Below are 22,500 nucleotides of genomic sequence, written 5' to 3' on the forward strand. Positions count from 1 at the left end.
TTCAAGTTTGTTCAAATCATGACCCCCGGGGGTAGGGCGGGGCTACAATGGAGGATCAAAGTTTTACATAGAAATATATGGGAAAAATCTTTAAAAATCTTCTCCTCAAGAACAGCAAAGCCATGATGAGTCATATTTATATGGAAGCATCCTCAGGTAGTGTAGATTCAAGTTTGTTCAAATCATGACCCCTGGGGGTAGGGCGGGGCCCCAAAGGAGGATCAAAGTTTTACATAGAAATATATGGGAAAAACCTTTAAAAATCTTCTTCTCAAGAACAGCAAAGCCATGATTGGTCATATTTATATGGAAGCATCCTCAGGTAGTGTAGATTCAAGTTTGTTCAAATCATGACCCCCGGGGTAGGACGGGGCCACAATGGAGGATCAAAGTTTTACATAGAAATATATAGGAAAAATCTTTAAAAATCTTCTTCTTAATAACAGCAAAGCCCTAATTGATCATATTGATATGGAAGCATCCTAAGGTAGTATAGATTTAAGTATGTCCAAATCATGACCCCCGGGGGTAGGGTGGGGCCCCAAAGGAGGATAAAAGTTTTACATAGAGATATATAGGAAAAATCTTTAAAAATCTTCTTCTCAAGAACAGCAAAGCCCTGATTGATCATATTTATGTGGAAGTATACTCAGGTAGTGTAGATTCAAGTTTGTTCAAATGTTGCCCCCCTGGGGTTGGGTGGGGCCACAATGGAGGATCAAAGTCTGAAATAGAAATAGAAATATATAGGAAGATTTCTTCTGATGAAGAACTGCAAAGCCATGATTAGTCATTTTGATATGGAAGCATCATCAGGTAGTGTAAATTCAATTTTGTTCAAATGATGACCCCCGAGGGTAGGGTGGGGCCCAATAGGGGGATAGAAAATTTTACATAAGAACACATAGAAAAAATATTTCTTCTCAAGAACAGAAAAGCTATGTTTAGTCATATTGATATGGAAGCATCTTCAGGTAGTGTAGATTCAAGTTTGTTCAAATGATGACCCCCGAGAGTAGGACGGGGCCACAATGGAGGATCGAATGTAACATAAGAACATATAGAAAAAATATTTCTTCTCAAGAACAGAAAAGCTATGTTTAGTCATATTGATATGGAAGCATCCTCAGGTAGTGTAGATTCCAGTTTGTTCAAATGATGACCCCTGGGATAGGGAGGAGCCACAAGGGGGGATCAAATTTTTACAAAGGAATATATCAGAAAATTTTTTTAAAATCTTCTCAAGTACAACAAAGCCATTTGTTATTTTGACATGGAAGCATCATCAGGTAGTTTAAAATTCAAGCCCCCCCCCCCCCCCCCCCCCGCCCCCCGGAATCTTTTCAATACTGAACTGATTTGTGCTTTTGCCTATCCACTGTGCTCAGGTGAGCGATGTGGCCCATGGGCCTCTTGTTTAAATCAGGGTACAAATTTTCACAACACCTTATTTTAGATATTTATTTCATATTTTTGAGTAAGACAAAAGGATAAATTCCCATAAATATTGCCAGTGACCCCTTTCCTACAATTAATTTTAATAAATCTACAATGATTCTGGTAATTTTCAAACAAGAGTGAAAGATAAAGACACCTGAATAGTGTCAATATTTTGCATCAATTTTAATTTTGAGAAATAATGCATTATTGATGTTTTTTAGACCCTATAAAGTGGAATTTTGTCCTGTTTTGTGGCACTTTGCTCTTTTAGGAATACAGATGAAAAGAATGGGTGGGTCTTAGTACAAAAGAGGGATATGTTGTCTGAGGAATCTACCTTATATTGTTTTTGTTATTATTTCACACAGAGTTGCTGTTGAGTTTCAGATGAACTTTTTTGAAAATCTCCAGTCTTGGAAAGTATATGAAGTATTTACTTTAGTACATTATTATTTTTCCTCTTTTTAGGTTATTTGGTGATGTCAGATGACTGGTTTTCAGAATTTGTTTATGAGGTTGTCATTGACAAAAAATACCTGACTGAGGAAATCCTGGCTATAGCAAAACAATCTCCGGTCATTCTTCCAGCCTGGGACCCGATGGGGGCTCTAGCCAAACTCTGATGTTGGACCAGATTAATGAACAGTGTAATGAAAAATGTTCATTATAATCAATAGTACCAAAGTCAAATAAAATGGCTAAGACTGATATATATACTGTAGAATATATTTATCTTTTATAATTTATTTTTTCCTCACAACTTTATTATTGAAGAAGAAGGGGCAATAAACCTTCAATTTAACCTTTGATATACATGTATCTACTCAATAGTTATTAAGGACAGCTGATAAAAACAAAAAAAAATTCATGGATTGGTATACATTTTAAAGCCCTTTTTGGTTGTTAGTGATGCAAATATAAAATTTCTAAAATATTAAGAGATTGTCAATTGTTTGTGATGTTCAAAATTCTACCTTTCAGCAGTCACCCTTATAAATCTTTACAACTTTTTATCACTTTATAGGACATTATTGTGAAACTTTAAATAAAAAAATTAAAATCTATGCAGTTAAACTTATTCATTTTACTTATATAAACATGACCTAAGTTGTTATTTTCATTTTTTTTTTTTTTTAGAAAGTTTGTATCATCTGTCCTTAAAAATAAAAAGTGAATGAGATAGAAAAGTTGGTAACTTGGGTTTTCTTATATTTATTTTATGAATACTGTATACAGGGTTATTTTCACCCTGTGTTATTTTTGCCCTTTAACACTTGTAACCAATTTTGTCGCATTTAAATTTTGTCCAGTCATATTTCTGTTGAAGAAATTATAGTGTGTTCTTTGAAATCACCCTGTTTTAAATTCGCCCACCTGTGAGTAGGGCGAAAGGGGTGAAAATAAAACGGGGGCAAACATTTCCCAGTATACAGTATTCATTAATGTTCCTCTCTATGTGTAATCAGTACTTGTCAGGTAATTTGATGTTGATGCAAATGTATGAAATTGTCTTTAAATTTGAATTAGGAATAAATATTGTAAATTGAATTTATAATGAATTTGTAGTTGATATAAAAAATTAATGTTTTTGATTGCCATTTACGTATAGAAAAAGATGAAATGTCATATAGTATTCTTTGGGATTAAATAGAACAGTGATTGTATTGATATGAGATTAAAATGTCTACTTTTCTTCCTCAGTATTACTTTTTATTTGGTACCATGTGAGCTTTAGTCTATGTTAATTTAAGAATATACAGGTAGTTAAATACGAGTAACAGTGCAGTAGCTTGGATTCAGTTTATGTGTGAGAGTGGTATTTCAATTTTATAAAGAAGCTACACAGTAAACTTGGAAACTTTAACTATCAATAATTTTTCTTAGCAATTTTTTTTTATAATTTAAGGAAATGTTTGCTGACCATCAATTTTATTTTTATTAATGCTAAAGAATTCTAAGTTACACTTGCAAAAAAACTCGACTCTTAATATTTTATTCAATCACCTCTTTTTCAAAAAACTTGAATAATGGTATGATACATTCCATTAATTTTTGAGATTTGAATATCTTTATCCTTAGACTTTAGTCAATATTTATTATGTGATTGAAATGTTTGGGTGAGTTTACAAGTAGGAGGGATTGTAAAAATTATTGAAAGACAGTGTAGTGTTTGAGCAATTGTGAGGTTACAAAGGAAATGTTAGGTAACAGAGTGATTCTGAGGTAACAAAGGAATTGTGAGGTTACAGAGTGATTGTGAGGTTACATAGGAATTGTGAGGTTACAAGGTGATTGTGAGGTTGCAGAGTGATTGTGAGGATACAGAGTGATTGTGAGGATAAAGTGTGATTGTGAGTATACAGGGTGATTGTGAGGATACAGTGATTGTGAGGTTACAGAGTGATTGTGAGGATACAGAGTGATTGTGAGGTTACAGAGTGATTGTGAGTATATGGAGTGATTGTGAGGTTACAGGGTGAATTGTGAGGTTACAGAGTGAGGATACAGAGTGATTGTGAGGATACAGAGTGATTGTGAGGTTACAGAGTGATTGTGAGGTTACAGAGTGATTGTGAGTATATGGATTGATTGTGAGGTTACAGAGTGAATTGTGAGGTTACAGAGTGAGGATACAGAGTGATTGTGAGGATACAGAGTGATTGTGAGGTTACAGAGTGATTGTGAGGATACAGAGTGATTGTGGGGTTACAGAGTGATTGTGACGATACAGAGTGATTGTGAGCTTACAGAGTAATTGTGAGGATACAGAGTGATTGTGAGGTTATAGAGTGATTGTGAGGATACAGAGTGATTGTGAGGTTACAGAGTTATTGTGAGGATACAGAGTGATTGTGAGGTTATAGAGTGATTGTGAGGATACAGAGTGATTGTGAGTATATGGAGTGATTGTGAGGTTACAGAGTGAATTGTGAGGTTACAGAGTGATTGTGAGGATACAGAGTGATTGTGAGTATATGGAGTGATTGTGAGGTTACATAGTGAATTGTAAGGATACAGAGTTATTGTGAGGAAACAGAGTGATTGTGAGGATATAGAGTGTTTGTGAGGTTATAGAGTGATTTTGAGGTAACAGAGTGATTATGAGGAGACAGAGTGACCCTGAGGATACATAGTGATTGTAAGGATACAGAATTATTGTGAGGTTACAGAGTGATTGTGAGGTTACAGATTGATTATGAGGTCACATAGGAATTGTGAGGTCACAGAGTGATTGTGAGATTACATAGGAATTTGAGGTTACAAAGTGATTGTAAGGTTAAAGAGTGATTGTGAGGTTACAGACTGATTTTGAGATTACATAGGAATTGTTGGATTATAGAGTGATTGTTTAGTTACATAAAAATTGTGAGGTAACAGAGTAATCGTGAGAATACAGAGTGATCTTGAGGGTACAGAGTGATTGTGAGGATACAAAGTGATTGTGAGGATACAGAGTGATTGTGAGGTTACAGAGTGATTGTGAGTATATGGAGTGATTGTGAGGTTACAGAGTGAGGATACAGAGTGATTGTGAGGATACAGAGTGATTGTGAGGATACAGAGTGATTGTGAGGATACAGAATGATTGTGAGGTTACAGTGAGGATACAGAGTGATTGTGAGGTTACAGAATGATTGTGAGGATACAGAGTGATTGTGAGGTTACAGAGTGATTGTGAGGATACAGAGTGATTGTAAGGTTAAAGGGTGATTGTGAGGTTACAGACTGATTTTGAGATTACATAGGAATTGTTGGATTATGGGGTGATTGTTTAGTTACATAAAAATTGTGAGGTAACAGAGTAATCGTGAGAATACAGAGTGATCTTGAGGGTACCGAGTGATTGTGAGGATACAAAGTGATTGTGAGGATACAGAGTGATTGTAAGATAACAGAGTGATCATATGGATACAGAGTGATTGTGAGGTTACATAGTGATTATGGAGTTACAGAGTTATTTTGAGAATAAAGAGTGATTGTGAGATTACAGAGTGATTGTGAGGATACAAAGTAATTGTGAGGATACTGAGTGATTGTGATGTTACAGATTGATTGTAAGGTTACAGAGTGATTATGATGATACAGATTGATTGTGAGGTTACAGAGTGATACTCGTGAAGATACAGAGTAATTGTGATATAACAGGTGATTGTAAGGTTACAGAGTGATTGTGAGGATACAAAGTGAATGTGAGGTTATAGAGTGATTGTGAGGATACAAAGTGATTGTAAGGTTACAGTAATTGTGAGGTTACAGAGTGATTGTGATGTTACAGTGATGATGAGGATACAGAGTGATCCTGAGGATACAGAGTGATTGGAAAGATACAGAGTGATTGTAAAGCTACAAAGTGATTGTGAGGATACAGAGTGATTGTAAGGATATATATCAATTGTGACATTATAGAGTGGTTGTGAGGTAGCAGTATTTATGAGGATACAAAGTGATTGTGTAGTAACAGAGTGATTGTGAGGATACAGAGTGATTGTGAAGTTACTGAGTAATTGTGAGGATACATAGCAATTATGAGTATACATAGTGATTGTGAGGATACATAATGATTGTAAGGATACAGAATGATTTAGAGGTTACAATACAATTGTAAGGTTATATAGCGATTTAAGGTTACAGAGTGATTGTGAGATTACATATCAATTGTAAGGTAACAGAGTAATTGTGAGGTAACAGAGTGATGGTGAGGATATAGAGTGATTATGAGGGTACAGCTAGAGCGACTGTGATGTTACAGAGTAATTGTGAGGTTACAGTGTGATCGCATGGATACAGAGTGATAGTATGGTTACATAGAGATTGTGAGGTTAAATAGTGATTGTGAGGTTACATAGTGATTGTAAGGTTACAGTGTGATCGTGATGTTACAGAGTGATTGTGAGGTTACAGACCAATTGTAAGGTAACAGAGTGATTGTGAGATTACAGGGTGATTGTGAGGTTACAGAGTGATTGTGAGGATACATAGTGATCGTAAGGATACAGAATGATTGAGAGGTTACAGTGTGATTGTAAGGTTACATAGCGATTGTTAGGTTACAGAGTGATTGTGAGGTTACATATTGATGTAAGGTAACAGAGTAATTGTGAGGTAACAGAGTGATTGTGAGGATACAGAGTGATTGTGAGTATACAGAGTGATCGTGAGGATACAGAGTGATTGTAAGGTTACAGAGTGATTGTGAGGATACAGAGTGATTGTGAGGTAACGGTGTGATCGTGATGTTACAGAGTGATTTGTAAGGTAACAGAGTGATTGTGAGATTACAGAGTGATTTGTAAGGTAACAGAGTGATTGTGAGGTTACAGAGTGCTTGTGAGGTTACAGAGTGATTGTGAGGTTACGGAATGATTGTAAGGTTACAGAGCAATTTGTAAGGTAAGAGAGTGATTGTCAGGTTACAGAGCGATTGTGAGGTTACAGAGTGATTGTGAGGTTACAGAGTGATTGTGATGTTACACTGTGATTGTGATGTTACATAGTGATATTGTAAGGTTACAGAGTGGTTGTGAGCTTACAGAGTGATTGTGAGGTTACAGAGGGATTGTGATGTTACAGATTGAGCTTTATTGAGCCCCGAACAAGGCTAGATCAGCGAACTAATTTTGCAGCAAGCTATCGGCCTCCATTGTTGTTGTTATTTTGGTATGGTTTTGGTTTTCATTTCTTTTTCGTCTTTTGCTGATTAAGATGGGCCATGCCTTTATACGATCTTAGCAAAAAAGAAGAAAAAATCTACATATAAATGTTATATAGTCTATTTTTTCTGTATATTTAGAATATAATATTTACATTTTGCTGAGTTTTTATCAAACAAACAATGAAATTGATTTGAATGGCATATTCGTGTATACTATATACGTCATGGTGAGGCTACACTAGTAATGATAAATATTGGACGGCGAGAAATTTAAGCACCTGACTTGTGATTTACACACCAGTAATTCGCACAAAACTTAAAAACATTCCTTCAATATACATAATAACTGTGTTCCTCTTAGTAATAAAAGTTTATGGATATTGAATAAAAACATCGTTTCCTGACGCTCATTATAAAAAACAATAACAACAACAACAAATACACTATTCTCATTCACCCTTTGAATTTCCCGCTCTAAAAATTTGATTATCCGGGCTCTTCCTCTAAAACTGACGTGGCTTTGTTTTCGTTCAAGCCGGAAGTTGGAAGTTCAGATAAGAAGATCTACAGTTTTTTTTTTTACTTTTTACATAACAACATCGAAAGTGGTAAGATCATTATGCATTTAATTGTAAATAAGCCTTTATTAACATTTGTAAATAGAATTTGTATAAGAATATAATAGAATAACGGTGTCACCGAAGCTTGAAAAGTTGGTGTTTTTACTGGGGAAAATCAACATTGCATCACGCCTAGGGACATGTGCAGTGTTTATACGTGACATTGACTTGGTTTAATGATCAATCAGTAAGTTGACTGTGGCCATTGCCAGGCAAAAGCTGTTAATAAATTCAGAATTTGTCGAAGTCGGCACTAGGCAGCTGTCGGAGAGATTTCTAAATTCATTATGACACCTTAGCATGGTCTCTTAATTTATCAGTCTGTTTAAACACGTAATCTGCAGATTACAATCAAAACATGTTTACCTGATTTTTTTTACATTACTTATCGTATGTATCGATATATATATATTTTTCTTCAATGAATTAAAAGACGAAGTATTTATTCAAATGAAACATTCAAAATGCTCTCAGTCAAAGTACTAATTAACGTTCATTAAATGTTACTTTTCCCCCCTTAAAAAGCAGTCCTCAAATGATTTTATTTCATGAAACTTGTCACATGTATATAGGGAGTACAAAGCAAGTTTTAGAACTGTGTGCAAGTTTTCCCCCATATGCTTTTCTAAAAGTCAGATAGGCTTTTTTCTGGCTGTAGTAATTATCTATAATGAGGGGAGTACAGTATTGTTATTTGTGTCATCCGTGCAATGTTTATATGAAGTAAAGCAACATAACGTCATGAGGTAATATTGACACCACAACTGTAGCCAATCAAAAAAGATTTAGTCAGCAATACACACAACATTTACAATGCCATTATTGTCTCTATATTCATCGCTGAAATTGGTCTTGGTATAGTTTCTGGATTTTGATATAATTAGGAATTTGATTCTTCTTGTTAACTCTATAACTGACAAAAGGCAAGTAATCTTTAAAAAGATGTTTATTAAATAAACACTTCAAGAATATCCTATACATATGTATATGACATGCATGTTTATTATTGATCTTAGTTTACAGCCAGGGCTCTCAATAATAATATTTTGAAGTAAAGAGGTGACTTTTTTCCATTTGATATGTTTGGAAGGCTGCTCTTTTACTGCAAGATAAAAAATCAGAAAGTGTATAATAAAGCTATGTTAATTGATTCAGAAATTCTATAATGAATGAATTTGTAAAAAGAACATGTATGCAAATCAGGAAATCTTCAAAACATTTGGGTTCATTATGAACTGTTGTGAAAACTTTGTACAAGTAGCATTATGAATACTTAGACAAACTGAAACAACTAACTTGAGAAAAAATATACTGTGATTATATTTGATAAAAATTATACACATTTGACATTAATTTGTTATACCTCTAAAAATTTGTTCCTATGTAAATCAATACCAAAAAAAGTATAACATTTCTAATGTTTTACTGAACGGGCATAAAAAAATCGATATTTGACCATGGAGTGAGATATTGGACCTGTCGATGAGATGTTGAACCGCTTACGTCACATAATGGGCGGGGTCAGCTAAATCTCATTTGCATTTGTTGGTGTTCGACATACATGTATGTAAAAAAAATAATAATGATAAATAAATAAAAGGTAAACATTTATGGACTGTGTTCTCGGGCAAAATGCGTTTTGTCGACCCCTCGAACCAAACTGTTTGCCTTCGGCCGTTTGGTTCTTGGGTCAGACAAAACGCATGTTGCCCTCGAACCCAGTCAATAAATGTATATTGTTGGATTAATGACTTCAGTATTGTAATTGTAGAAGTCATGGCTGACGGCTTTGATCCCTGTGAGTGTGTGTGGAACCATGAACATGCCATGCAGAGACTTATTAACTTGGTAAGTTTATCATGTCACAAGTGTTACTTGCAGCATGTGCAACTATTAAATGTAGCAATATTTCTCATTTGGAGTTATGCAGTAAAACATGCATATGGCGAACACGCCTATAATGAATGACACTTAAAGTGAAGTGATGGCTTTAAAATATCTTGTGAACTTGACAGATATAACAAATTACATTGATAACAAAACAAAATCATCCGTCCCTGGCACTTCGCTGTAAGCATGTTGTACTGTTAATATTTGTATGAAGTGGTTCATAATCATATCTCCTAGGGCACTCATTCACAGCTTCATATACCAATAAGAATTCAGCATTTTTCAATTCTTTTAAGTGTCCAAACATCTTGATTCTGGAGCCTTACAAGTCCAACTCTACACAGTCGAACTCTTCAATTGTCAATTTCACCTTCTACTGTCAAGTAATCTTGAAAAATCTTTGAGGCACATTTTTATACTTTTCTTTATCTTGTGACTGAATCTTATTGTACCGTCAGTTGGGATGCAGATAAAACAAATCTGACATCATTTTTAAAAGGGTGGCCTCTCTAATTTCAAAAAGAAAACTTTATAGAAAATGTTTTTTGTAATAATGATTTCAAATATCGAAATGAATATGCAGTGTGTCAGCCATGTTAATTGCTGGATCTTAAATCTCACCTTCTGGACATAGAAATATAGCCAGCAGTTGTGTCCCATTTAAACCAGTCAAAACATGTCATTTCAATCTGAGGAAAAATAATGAACTCTGTATTGACTGCTGTATGCTGGTTGTATGTTATTTGATAATTTGTAGGTGTATGTATATCCTTGTGTTTTATCAGGTGTAGTAAAATTTCTCATACAGTGTAAAATAATCCAGATCTAGTGAAGCTTAGCTAGAAACGATGGTCGTGATCATCTACAAAAGTATTAAATAAACTTTATAACAAACATGACAAATGCATCTTTTTTTTTTTTAATTTAGTTACCGGGATATTGCTAATCATTTCAATTTTGTCTGACTTCTTTTATAGTGAGACTATTTGCAAGACATTATTTTTTGTTTGTCCTTTGTATAATTAGTGGCTTATAATTACATGTAATAGTAGATTTACTTCTTGATATTGCTGTCAACAAGTTTAAAATTTATTTTTGTGACAAGACAATTATGCATTTAAGCTCTCACAAATAAAATGTGATTTGGCACTGCTCCTATAAAACTGTCCAGGACCTGACAGAAACATCTAAGAAAACTAACTAGTTTACTTCAGTGTATTGAACACTCCAAAATCATTATCTTACTTTTCCTGTTTGTTCTAATTGCATGTTGTCAGAAAATGTGTCGACAACAATTAATACTGCCTCTTTAATCAATTATTTATTTCACTAGATGACAGCATTTAGGAAAGGGTATTTAATGTAACTTTGTAACAAAAAATAACAAAGATGATCAATACTCAATTGTGAAATATTCAGCACTCAGATAATGAACGTTCAAAACAAGTTGAAGTAGCATATAAAAGAAAAAAAAAGCAGATTGATTTTTTTTTTACCAATATTAAGCATTATAGATTATGGCAGTCACTCTGAAAAAAATAGTATTTCAATGCTTGACTTCAGTATTACATAGGATTTATAAATATAAACTATCATTGGAATTCAATCTTACTGATTGATTTCATCGGCTTATTATATGTGTATATATTTAAAATCATTTGTGGTTTAAATACCTTGAAGACCATTTTTTTCCTGGCTTCTTGTTCAATATCTTGCCTTGCTTAAGTAATTTTAAAACTTTAAATATGTATACATGTAATCACCTTCACCTTGATGTAAGGAGAAGGCTAAAAAAGGCTGTGCCTGCTGCTTTATCCCATTCAATTTTGAATAAAATGTCTAAATAAATTAAATAAGGATGTCCCTGCAGCCAAATCCCATTCAGTTTTGTGAATAAGTATTGTGTGAAAAAAAAAACAACATTTCTTTAACATTGGTCAGCACTCTGTTAGATTCTTAATTGATGTATATGATCACAGATCATTGCGTTGTCATAAAGTATGGAACAATTTAATACCCAATGGTTGTCTATGCCTGAGTTTTTAGCCTTACATAATAAACGATAATAATACCAGATCATGTCAGACTCAGATCACTTAATCAAAAATCATCAGATTTTTAAAAATTACAATCATACAACTATAATTTAGTGATATTTGATGATACAATATTTTAGCTAATCCTCGTGATTCTCAGAAATGGAGGGAGAAATCCAAGCTTCATTATAATAAAGAAAAAGAACTTTGTTCAGTGGAATTTAAATCATACACTGAAGTCAGATTTACCATTATGAATATTTTCTCATTGTTTGTTTTTGTATCTTTCAGTTGAGGAACACACAGTCCTACTGTACAGATAATGAATGTCTAACAGATCGTAAGTACTTAAGTTCTGAGTAATATATATTTCTAAACTCATTTCCATAGGAATGATTTTTTCCTACTTGTCTAACTCTGCGTGGGCTTTACGCTGTTACCATACCTATTTGTAGTACCTGGAGCTAACACGGCACCAGATGGTGGGTTCAGTTCTATGATGCTGATGATGCTGGGCTGGTTAGTGGTGGCCACATGTCTCTATCTTCTACGTCCCAACAGTCTACGAAATCAAGGAGATTCAAAACCAGCCAGAAACAATGTACGTCAATAAAGAAATACTCTCCCATCTCTTATGTAAAGGAATGAATGTTAAACTTTATGGAAGTTAAAGTCGTTACACTATCGTAGTTTTATTTTTGTGTATTTCAGGATCCCAGTCCACCTCCCCCTGGTCCCTCAGTAAGTTAAAGATGCATAGGTATAATGGGACTTTTGACATGGCTCACCCTAAGGACTCAGTCCAGGAAAAATGCCCTCATTTCTACTGTGTGTGTCTAAGGAGTGAATGCTGGCAGTATGACTGGACGTTACCTCATCATTTGTACACAAGGAATCTTGTGTCATCCATCCATCAATCTATAATGTGTGCAATCAGAACTATATAAACACGGCTTTGACATCAGTTCAGATCTTATAATATATGTTGGGATATTTATATGTAGGTCATTGCATTATTTCTTATTTGGTGAACTTGAGATATTTATAGATATTTGAACATATAGAAACACCAGTGTCAAGTTTGCTTCTGGTAAAGGAATTAAAAACATTTCAAAAATATGTGATAAATGTGCAAAATAATTGTAAATCCTTGTACACATTTATAGACTAATTTCATTTCAACTGATTAAGGGAAACGTGGAATGATGCTCAGAAGAAAACTTTAAAATACATGTATTTGTAATTGGTGCATTTAAATGTTACAATGTTTTGATCTTTCTTTTATTATAACTTGGTGTAGGATTTTTTTCTTACATTGTCTCATTATTGAAGTTGATTTAAAGCAATATGAGCTGCATTTTTGAAAATTTTATTTTGCTGTTAAAATGTGCTGTTTCAATAAATCTGTACATAACTTAAACCTTTATGATCAATTAGACTAAAAGTATCATATTGTTTCAAAAGAAAGATTTCTGTACAATGGAATGTATAGTATTATATAAGAAATCTATATTGTACAGGACGACAATAATGTAATTTTGCTTCAATCAAAGCTTAAAACTAGTTTTTCTATCGAAATTGTAAACAAAAGAAGGTTATAAACCTTTTTTTTGTCATTGAAATAGTTGATTACAATATTGCAACAATAATGTCCGATATCAACGTTGCAGCTCGTATTGCTTTAAGGAAATATACATATATCTGATCCTTCCTCTGATCCCTTGGCTATTCTGATATGTAACTTGCAGACCATTTTTTCGAGATCATACATTTCAGTGCTTAAATCTTTTGGTGTTGGTTTATGTTTTAACTCTATGCATCATTGGTGAATTCCTGAGACATCACTTGTTTTTGGTGGAGACTCACGATTCATTTATTGTTGAGTATCTTTAAAACCTGAATACTATGAAGTGTAATATTTCTTAATTGTTTTAATTAGAGTAAATATGTTAAATTTTGTTTTTACTCAATAATACATGTACATGTACAATGTTTATGTACTATTTTGTATTTAGATATGTTTAAGAATTTTTAATTTGTTAAATATAATTAATATTATTTATGTCTAGTTTTTGAAGTCTGATAGTAATATTCATTAATTTGAAAATTTTGTTTCACTGAGAAGACACAATCTACAAATTTTAATAACATAAAATTCGTATTTAAAAAAATATGGTTGTGGTTAATCTCAGATGCTAATTTGTTGAAATAATGAAATATTCACAAAATAAAGATGTTTTGTTATAGAAATTTTGTTTTCCTATTTATTTGGTACTTGTACTTTGTAAAGCAATACATTAAGATGAATGAAGATCAGAGATGGCTTAGGATGAGCGTACCTTGTAATTTCCAGGAAATGTTTGGAAATTTCTTGCTTTATAGCTCACTGAGCTAAATTTTGTACAAATTGTGGTCCCAGGGAGTAGTTTGGGCTATAAGAAGGGTTAAAGGCAAAAGTATTTCGTTTCCTTCTCGAGAACTTCAGTGCCATGATTATTCATATCCTGAAGTAGTGCAGACTGAAGTTTGTTCAAATCATTGTCCATGGAGGTAGGATTGGGGCCACAACAGAGGATTAAAGTTTTTATGGGAATATATTTATTATATATCCCCAGTAATAAGCAATAGACCATACAAAAATTCTTGTGCTCTAAAAGCCTGTGGCATTCTTTTTGTCCAAATTTTCAAGTCAATTAAGATACCTATTCTCATAACCTACCTTTGTCTCATTCAAGTATGAACTGTTCCTCCATTAAATGTTATCAAACAACAACTTTATAGTGTATTGGTGATCATGTTCAAATAAATGTTTCTGGGTCAAGATCATAAATTACTTATGTATTATAATGTTTCTCCAAGGTTAAAGACCACACAATAATTTCTCATTTCCAACTGTTGACACCTTGTCCTTTTCCAGATGACCTTAGATAGGGTCATGAAGCCCCTTTGGTCATAACCTACATTTTAGACAAATACAAGCATCTATCTTTCTAAATTACAAAGTAAGAATTCACATTTCCAATAACCCCAGGATCTTGTTCAACATGACCTTTAGTCAGGGTCATGACAAACCTTAAGATTTTTTTGCCTCCATGTTCTATAATTAAAAATCAATGTACAAAGTTTAAGACAGTTATGCAAATGGACAGACTTAAAACAATAGACCCCTATTGGTTTGAAAATGTCAATTAAAGTACAAATGAGAAAAAAAAAATGAAGCATTGAAGCAAATAAACAACTATTTATTTTTATATATGAATTAAATACATTCCACTTACATCAATACTTTTAACAACATTTTACCTCTGAGTGTATGCTTAAATTCATTAAATAATAGCCATGAATGTGGGGATTGACAGTGTTTGGATGCATTGAACTACTTCAGTTTTAATGGAACAACTCTTGTGGATGCATAACTTCAGTTTAACTGAACAACTCTTCAGTTTTAATGGAACAACTCATGTGGATGCATAACTTCAGTTTAACAGAACAACTCTTTGGTTTTAAGAAACAACTCTAAGACTTGTGGATGCATTACTTCAGTTAACAGAACAACATTTGTTGGGACATCACTTCAGTTTAACAGAACAACTCTTGTATTATTTCAGCTTCAGATCAAGTGTTTATGAGGCAGTGTTTTAAATGTAGCAAAGTTAATACAAGCTTGAGCTGTTTTTACCAACATTTTATGCACATATAAAGTATTTAATTATTTAAGAAGGCGAGAAAGTGTTGAAATGGACGAATTTCTGTATGAGCCTCCAAAATGATTCCTGAAAAACAAGAAGTAAATAAAAACATATGAAGAAGTTAAAAACAATTGCAATAAAAAAATATACTTGTGGGTAAAAGCTCATTTAAGTTTTATTTGAGAGGAAAATACTGCATGTAAATACAACATAATGGAATTATTAAGGTTGAAATGATCACTGTTTAAAAAAACTGTAAAAATATGAGCACATGCAGGAATCTGAAGTTTTTTGTTTTTTGTTGTTTTTTTTTTCACAATAAAAACTTCCGACTCCTGTGGTCAAACTGACATCTGATTGAAATAACATTGATCAGTGATTGAGACAAGAAAGAAATTTAACAGCTATTGCAATTATAAAACAAAATAGCCATGATAAAACTGATCAGTCAATTAAAAAAAAATAGCAGTGATTGAGAGAAAATGAACCTAAATGTACAATGATGATAAAACTGAGCAGTGACTGAGATAAAACTAACCAAAGTTTGAGATACAATTGACAAGTCATTGATATAAAACTGACCAGTGATTAGACAAGAGGCCCATGAGCCACAATGCTTACCTGAGTAACTTTGGCCCTGCTGTTCCACCAGATTTTCCCCATTCATTGTACTTATTGTGGCCCCACCCTACCCCCAGGGGTCATAATTTGAACAATTTAGAATCTACACTACCTCAGGAAGCTTCCATATAAAGAGAGAGAGCCACTTAGGGCCTTTTTTGGCCCTGAGAATTTCTGAAAAATCAAAACTACTCAGTTTTAGTTGAAAATGCAGTATTTATAACTTGGACCCTTGGTGACAGTGTATCTATTGAACATGACGTAATTTTCTCTCTAGTCAATGCATTATGACGTCATAAAATGCATCATTTTTCCCATATCCTGTAAATCCCTTAAAAATGGCCAAAAGTTGAGGTATTTTTTCAATATTACATATAGAGCACAACCTCTGATCCAAAATATGCAATTACATAATGAAATATCTGTTTCTGAAAATCACAAAACATGTTTTAATTTTTGGATCGTGGGCTGTTCTCATATTTTAATTCTCTGCTGAAGGTAGTCAAATACGCATGTTTTCTGCAAAATTCAAGAACATTGCATTTTCCCAAAGCTTGTTTTCCAATACCTGGATTCTCAAAAAGAAATTTTGTGATAGGAAATGAAAGCACTAAGGCTCTACTCTATTTTGATATATGAAATGGGATAGAGGTTAATAGTGGATTAATTGATAAAAGGATAGGGCCATATTATGCAAAAAGTGAACCTAGCTCTTTCAGCTTTTCTGGCCCAGTGGTTATTAGGAAGAAGGTTTTTGAAGATTTTTTCTATATACATGTATTTCAATGTATAACTTTGATTCGCTATTGTGGCCCCACCTTACCCCCGGGTATCATGATTTGAACAAGCATTCTGAGAGTATTGCATTAGCAATACTAGTCCCCTACCGGCAAGTGTAATCTGGTTCCCGTTAAAAATTGAAAATGCCATAATTCCGTCAAAAATCAATGAAGCGGAACGAAATGCAAACTTAATCTATAACTCATCAAGGTAAAATCACATACCAAAAATCAGCTCAATATCTCCAAGCGTTTAGAAAAAAAGTGCGGAAAACCAATTGGGACAGACTGACAGACAGACAGAGGGACAGCTAGACAGACAGACGGACGGACAGAATCAGAGGAAACCTATAGTCCCCTCCGGTTTCACTAGTAGGGGACTAATAATTTAGAAACTACACTACCTCAGGAAGCTTCCACATAAGTTTCAACTTTTCTGGCCCAGTGGTTCTTGAGAAGATTTTTTTATGATCCCACCCTATTTTTGTTTTTTCTTGATTATCTCCCCTTGGAAGAGGGTTTGGACCTTCATTTTCACAATTTAAAGTTCCCTTTATCCAAGGATGCTTTGTATCAAGTTTGCTTTAAATTGACTCAGTGGTTCTTGCGAAGAAGTTGGAAATGTGAAAAGTACACAGATGGACGGATGAGGGACAACGGGTGATCAGAAAAGCTCACTTGAGCTTTCAGCTCAGGTGAGCTAATAAAACTGATGAGTGATTGAGGTAAAATGATGAGTGATTGAGATAAAACTGACTAGTGATTGAGATAAAACTGACCAGTGATTGAGATAGTGGAAGAGTTTGTAGAGGTCTGTCCTTTTTCTGAATCCAGGGGATTGTGGTAAAAGCTTGTGGTAGTTGTCAAAAAAAGAAGAACTGAAGCCACCAAACATCTTAGCAATGGCTAAGTCAAACTCAGAATGACCATAAAAACTGGCAGGGTCAAATATTACTGTTAGAAAAAAAGAAATACTTAATTAAAAAGTAATCAACTTATGCATAATATACTGTACATAAATTGGCTTATTCAAAATTTAGCACAGTCACTGGATATTGGGTTTTTGGCATATTCATGAATTAGTGCTACACACTAACGCACCACATATTGTATTAATAAATGATTTCTTAGCAGTATTCATGAATTAGCGCATAGTTGTCCGTGCCAAAGCCGCTAAAATATGAAGCCCGCTTTTTTTAGTACACATACAGTATTACTGTAGCCTTTTTCACAAAAATTCTTTTGCATAGGATTTTATCTTAAGAATCTCTTACAAACAAGCATTCTGAGAGTATTGCATTAGCAATACTAGTCCCCTACTGGCAAGTGTAATCTGGTTCCCGTTAAGAATTGAAAATGCCATAATTCCGTCAAAAATTAATAAAGCGGGACGAAATGCAAACTTGATCTATAACTAATCAAGGTAAAGCTACATACCAAAAATCAGCTCAATATCTACAAGCGTTTAGAAGAAAATTGCGGAAAACCCTTAAAAATTGAAAAGGCCGTAATTCCGTCAAAAATCAATGAAGCGGAACGAAATGCAAACTTGATCTGTAACTCATCACGATACACTTACATACCAAAAATCAGCTCAATATCTGCAAGCGTTTAGGAAAAAAGTGCGGAAAACCAAGTGGGACAGACTGACAGACAGACAGAGGGACAGACAGACAGACGGACAGACAGACAGACAGACGGATGGACAGACGGACGGACAGACTCAGAGGAAACCTATAGTCCCCTCCGGTTTCACCGGTAGGGGACTAACAAGCATTCTGAGAGTATTGCATTAGCAATACTAGTCCCCTACCGGCAAGTGTAATCTGGTTCCTCTTTAAGAATTGAAAATGCCATAATTCTGTTAAAAATCAATGAAGCGGGACGAAATGCAAACTTGATCTATAACTAATCAAGGTAAAGTCATATACCAAAAATCAGATCAATATATGAAAGCATTTAGAAGAAAATTGCGGAAAACCCGTAAAAATTGAAAAGGCCGTAATTCCGTCAAAAATCAATGAAGTGGAACGAAATGCAAACTTGATCTGTAACTCATCAAGATACATTCACATACCAAAAATCAGCTCAATATCTGCAAGTGTTTAGGAAAAAAGTGCGGGAAAACCAAGTGGGACAGACTGACAGACAGACAGAGGGACAGACGGACAGACGGACGGACAGACTCAGAGGAAACCTATAGTCCCCTCCGGTTTCAGCGGTAGGGGACTAATAATCGTAAGTGCTTTTCATGAATGCATTCATCACTGACTGAACTTAAGATTTCACATACAAGAAAATTTTTCCTTAGCAACATTCTCACTATGCTTTATTAGTCCCCTACCGGTGAAACCGGAGGGGACTATAGGTTTCCTCTGAGTCTGTCCGTCCGTCTGTCTGTCCCTCTGTCTGTCTGTCAGTCTGTCCCACTTGGTTTTCTGCACTTTTTTTCTAAACGCTTGCAGATATTGAGCTGATTTTTGGTATGTAAGTGTATCTTGATGAGTTACAGATCAAGTTTGCATTTCGTTCCGCTTCATTGATTTTTGACGGAATTACGGCCTTTTCAATTTCTAAGGGTTTTCCGCGATTTTTTTCTAAACGCTTGCAGATATTGAGCTGATTTTTGGTATGTAAGTGTATCTTGATGAGTTACAGATCAAGTTTGCATTTCGTCCCGCTTCATTGATTTTTGACGGAATTATGGCATTTTCAATTTTTAACGGGAACCAGATTACACTTGCCGGTAGGGGACTAGTATTGCTAATGCAATACTCTCAGAATGCTTGTTACCCTAAAAAAAGAGATGACTACATGTATAATGAAAATGAATCAAAGTAGATTGTATTTCAAATCTAAAATGCAAAACAAAATTCAGTCACCACAAATTCTAATGCAATTGTTTTGTAAAACACATTTTGATTGGTTAATACACTGATGTTTGAGGCAGTAAAGCGAGCATTAAGGAGAATGAAAGCTTTTCATTGTGACGTCATAATAGGGCGATGCGAAAACACAATGCTCCATGATGTATTTTATGGAACAAAACTCAACAAAATAAGACATGTACATCAAACAAAATGCTTATATTGCATAAGAATGGGAATAATTATCTTCTAATTTGGTATCTGTGACCGTTAATGCTGATTTAACAGTCACAAACATCCATTTTACCAGCTCCGCTTACGCGTCGCCAGTAAAACTCAGTTTGCGACCGTTAAATCAGCATTAACTCTCTTATATACCAAATTAGAAGATAGTTATTCCCTAAGTGTAATCAATGTGAAGAAGGAAAGTATGGAAACTGACATCACAATCACATGCATAAAAGTAGGTCAAAAGAAAGTCTCAATTAATTATAGATATAAAGCAGTCATAGTGAAAAATGAGTAGGAATTTTCAAAAATTACTTTGAAATATTTAAAAAATACTTCTTTAGGTCATATCAAAATGTTCAATTTCACTTATTTTGGCTTTTATCTAAAATATTTTACATAATACACAGTTTTGAAATACACTTCGGTATCTCGAACACTGGTATCTCAAATACCATGGATATGTCAAAGTGATTTGGAAGTCCCAACTACTTATTCTTTAAGTATTTTAACCTCAAATTCTCGGATACCTCAAAGTTTTTTCTCAGTCCCATCAAGTTCGAGATAACGAGGTTTGACTGTACTGTAAAGAGGGTTACGACTCTTGAAGTTAATAAACATAAGAATTTTTGTGAAAAGGAACAAAATCCTAAGTTTTCATTTTATGTAATTAATCGAATGATTTTTTGTAAAAAAAAAAAAAAGGCTACTGATTCTTGTATTGATACCGAAGCCAATGTGATCGTCTCGCAAAAATGACACCATTTCATAAACTGGATATAAACCCAAATCAGTGTGTATCCTACCTGGGCCATTTTTGTTTTCACCAACATTTCCGCCCCATAAATCTCCATGCATGAGTGCTGGCAGGATGTTGTCCACTTTGTCAAAAAATGTGGGAAGCTTCAGCTGGAGTTCTGACCATAATTCTCTTGCTTCTCTGTCATGATACTAAAAATACATCAAAGTTTAAAGATTAAAGAACCAAACTACATAAATGACTCACCTCAGGGATTATTACCTCGACATGGGGAAGGGCTTGTATGTCAATGACCCAGAGAGCTATGCTGGTGGGAGCATAAGCTTCTGGTAGGGCCACCCTTGCCAGACAGGTCATTGGGTAGAGACCAGACAGATCCACTGATCCTCCAGGTTGGGGGTTGGGCACAGGACTAACAACCCTATCCAAGAACAAACTATGTTACAGACACAGCAACAGACAAAATTAATACTTCAGCTTCAGTGGACCTTCTGAGTCAAGTAAGACTTTTATGAATTACCAGGAGGATAGGGGAGGACCTGAACACCATCAAAATCAAGATCAGACTAAGACACTGAAATGTAAGAATGATGTGGAGGTTCAAACTTCATGTCTTAGGGTGAGTGAGAATAGATGGAATGGATCTGGAAGAATGAGAACACCACCAGTGAAAACTTTCTCTTCTCTGGCAGAGATGAAGACCATCACCATGAGGGAGTTGCAATCATCCTTTAGAAAGGCTTGGAGGGACGTCTGCAAGAGTGGAAGTCCATAACCGGCGGACTGATGAGTTCAAAAATAAAGGACGGCCCACCAACATCACCATCATCCAGTGCTATTCAATGACAATAGCAAAGAGGTGAAGACAACTTCTACAACCAGCTAGAGACAGAGACTGAGAATTCAGAGAAAGCACCATGAATTGATCTCATTATCAACAGGAGGGGGAGAGGGGGGATGTCAATGCCAAAGTGGGGCAGGACAATACCAATTATGAGAGAGTCATGGATAATCATGGAAGAGAGAAAAAGGCATGGCAACAAGAAAGTGATGAGATCATGGACAAGCTGGCATCAAGAGAGAGGCCATGGACCTTCTGGTAGCAGTGGCAGAAGCAAAGGAAGACGGGGAGAATATTTACAAGATCACAAGCAGGAAAACTACTAACAACCAAGAAAGAACAGGAAGAAAGATGAGATGAACAATTCCAAGCAGTACTCAACCAACCCTCATCCAACAAAGCAATAGGCATTAAAAAGGCTGCTGAGGACTTACGGTAGATATCGATCCTAGTGTTGTAAAATCAGACCAAATTTACTATCGATTATCAAATTGAATCGGTAGCATGTAATCAATTACTGGTATATGGTTGATAATTTGAACTTAAATTTAAAGGCTAAATTAAATAAAGTTAACTATAAAATATTCAGATATCCTCAAAAATGAAAACTATATTTCAATACAAATCTGTGAGACCAACTTCAATTAATACTCAGTGGGAAAATTTGTCTGCCATTCGCAAGAAAAATAGAGGAATGTCCTTTGATAATGTTCAAAGATAAACAATTTTGTTTTAAAAAATATGGTTTGAAAAAAAAATAGCGACGATTGATTTTAAAATTTTCTATCAATTGTTGCCAACATGCTGACTTCAGCGATGATTTTTCGACAGTTGGCAACTATCATAACAACACTAATCGATCCACCAAGGAAATAAGAGATAGTGGCAACCTAGACAGTCGGCAACTATCATAACAACACTAATCGATCCAAAAAGGAAAGAAGAGATAGTGGGTCCACAGACAAGAATAGCACTCCACTGGACTCCAGATGGAAAGTGTAAGAGATGAAGACCAACATGGAGAAGAACAGAGGAGAATGAGGCAAGAACCATGCAGCACTCTTTGGGATCCTTGA

The 22,500-nt window shown here is 34.6% G+C and overlaps 3 protein-coding genes across 3 annotated transcripts in view; 2 read left to right on the forward strand and 1 right to left on the reverse strand.

Annotated features, from left to right (window-relative positions):
* The window catches only part of LOC133205291 (bleomycin hydrolase-like), a 13,545-nt gene extending 10,405 nt beyond the window's left edge, over nucleotides 1-3,140 (forward strand). Inside the window, exon 11 of the mRNA XM_061341066.1 lies at nucleotides 1,909-3,140. Coding sequence (XP_061197050.1) covers nucleotides 1,909-2,063 — 155 coding nt within the window. The 3' untranslated portion in view covers nucleotides 2,064-3,140. The remainder of the gene's footprint in view (nucleotides 1-1,908) is intronic.
* Nucleotides 3,141-7,645: 4,505 nt separating this feature from the next.
* On the forward strand, nucleotides 7,646-13,753 carry LOC133204567 (small integral membrane protein 14-like). The gene is made up of 5 exons (XM_061340317.1): nucleotides 7,646-7,701; nucleotides 9,485-9,561; nucleotides 11,931-11,979; nucleotides 12,095-12,240; nucleotides 12,351-13,753. The coding sequence occupies exons 2-5, from the start codon at nucleotides 9,490-9,492 to the stop codon at nucleotides 12,387-12,389; spliced, it is 306 nt and encodes a 101-aa protein (XP_061196301.1). The 5' UTR covers nucleotides 7,646-7,701; nucleotides 9,485-9,489; the 3' UTR covers nucleotides 12,390-13,753.
* Nucleotides 13,754-14,860: 1,107 nt separating this feature from the next.
* The window catches only part of LOC133206087 (ketosamine-3-kinase-like), an 18,416-nt gene continuing 10,776 nt past the window's right edge, over nucleotides 14,861-22,500 (reverse strand). The window contains exons 7-9 of the mRNA XM_061342018.1: nucleotides 20,630-20,774; nucleotides 17,508-17,682; nucleotides 14,861-15,412 (exon numbers count right to left, since the gene is read on the reverse strand). Of these exons, the coding sequence (XP_061198002.1) occupies nucleotides 15,349-15,412; nucleotides 17,508-17,682; nucleotides 20,630-20,774 (384 nt within the window). The 3' untranslated portion in view covers nucleotides 14,861-15,348. The remainder of the gene's footprint in view (nucleotides 15,413-17,507; nucleotides 17,683-20,629; nucleotides 20,775-22,500) is intronic.

This window comes from Saccostrea echinata, unplaced genomic scaffold (genome assembly GCF_033153115.1).
Source record: "Saccostrea echinata isolate AGI-Se365-2 ecotype Australia unplaced genomic scaffold, CSIRO_AGI_Sech_v1 ptg000054l, whole genome shotgun sequence".
Lineage (NCBI taxonomy): Eukaryota > Metazoa > Mollusca > Bivalvia > Ostreida > Ostreidae > Saccostrea > Saccostrea echinata.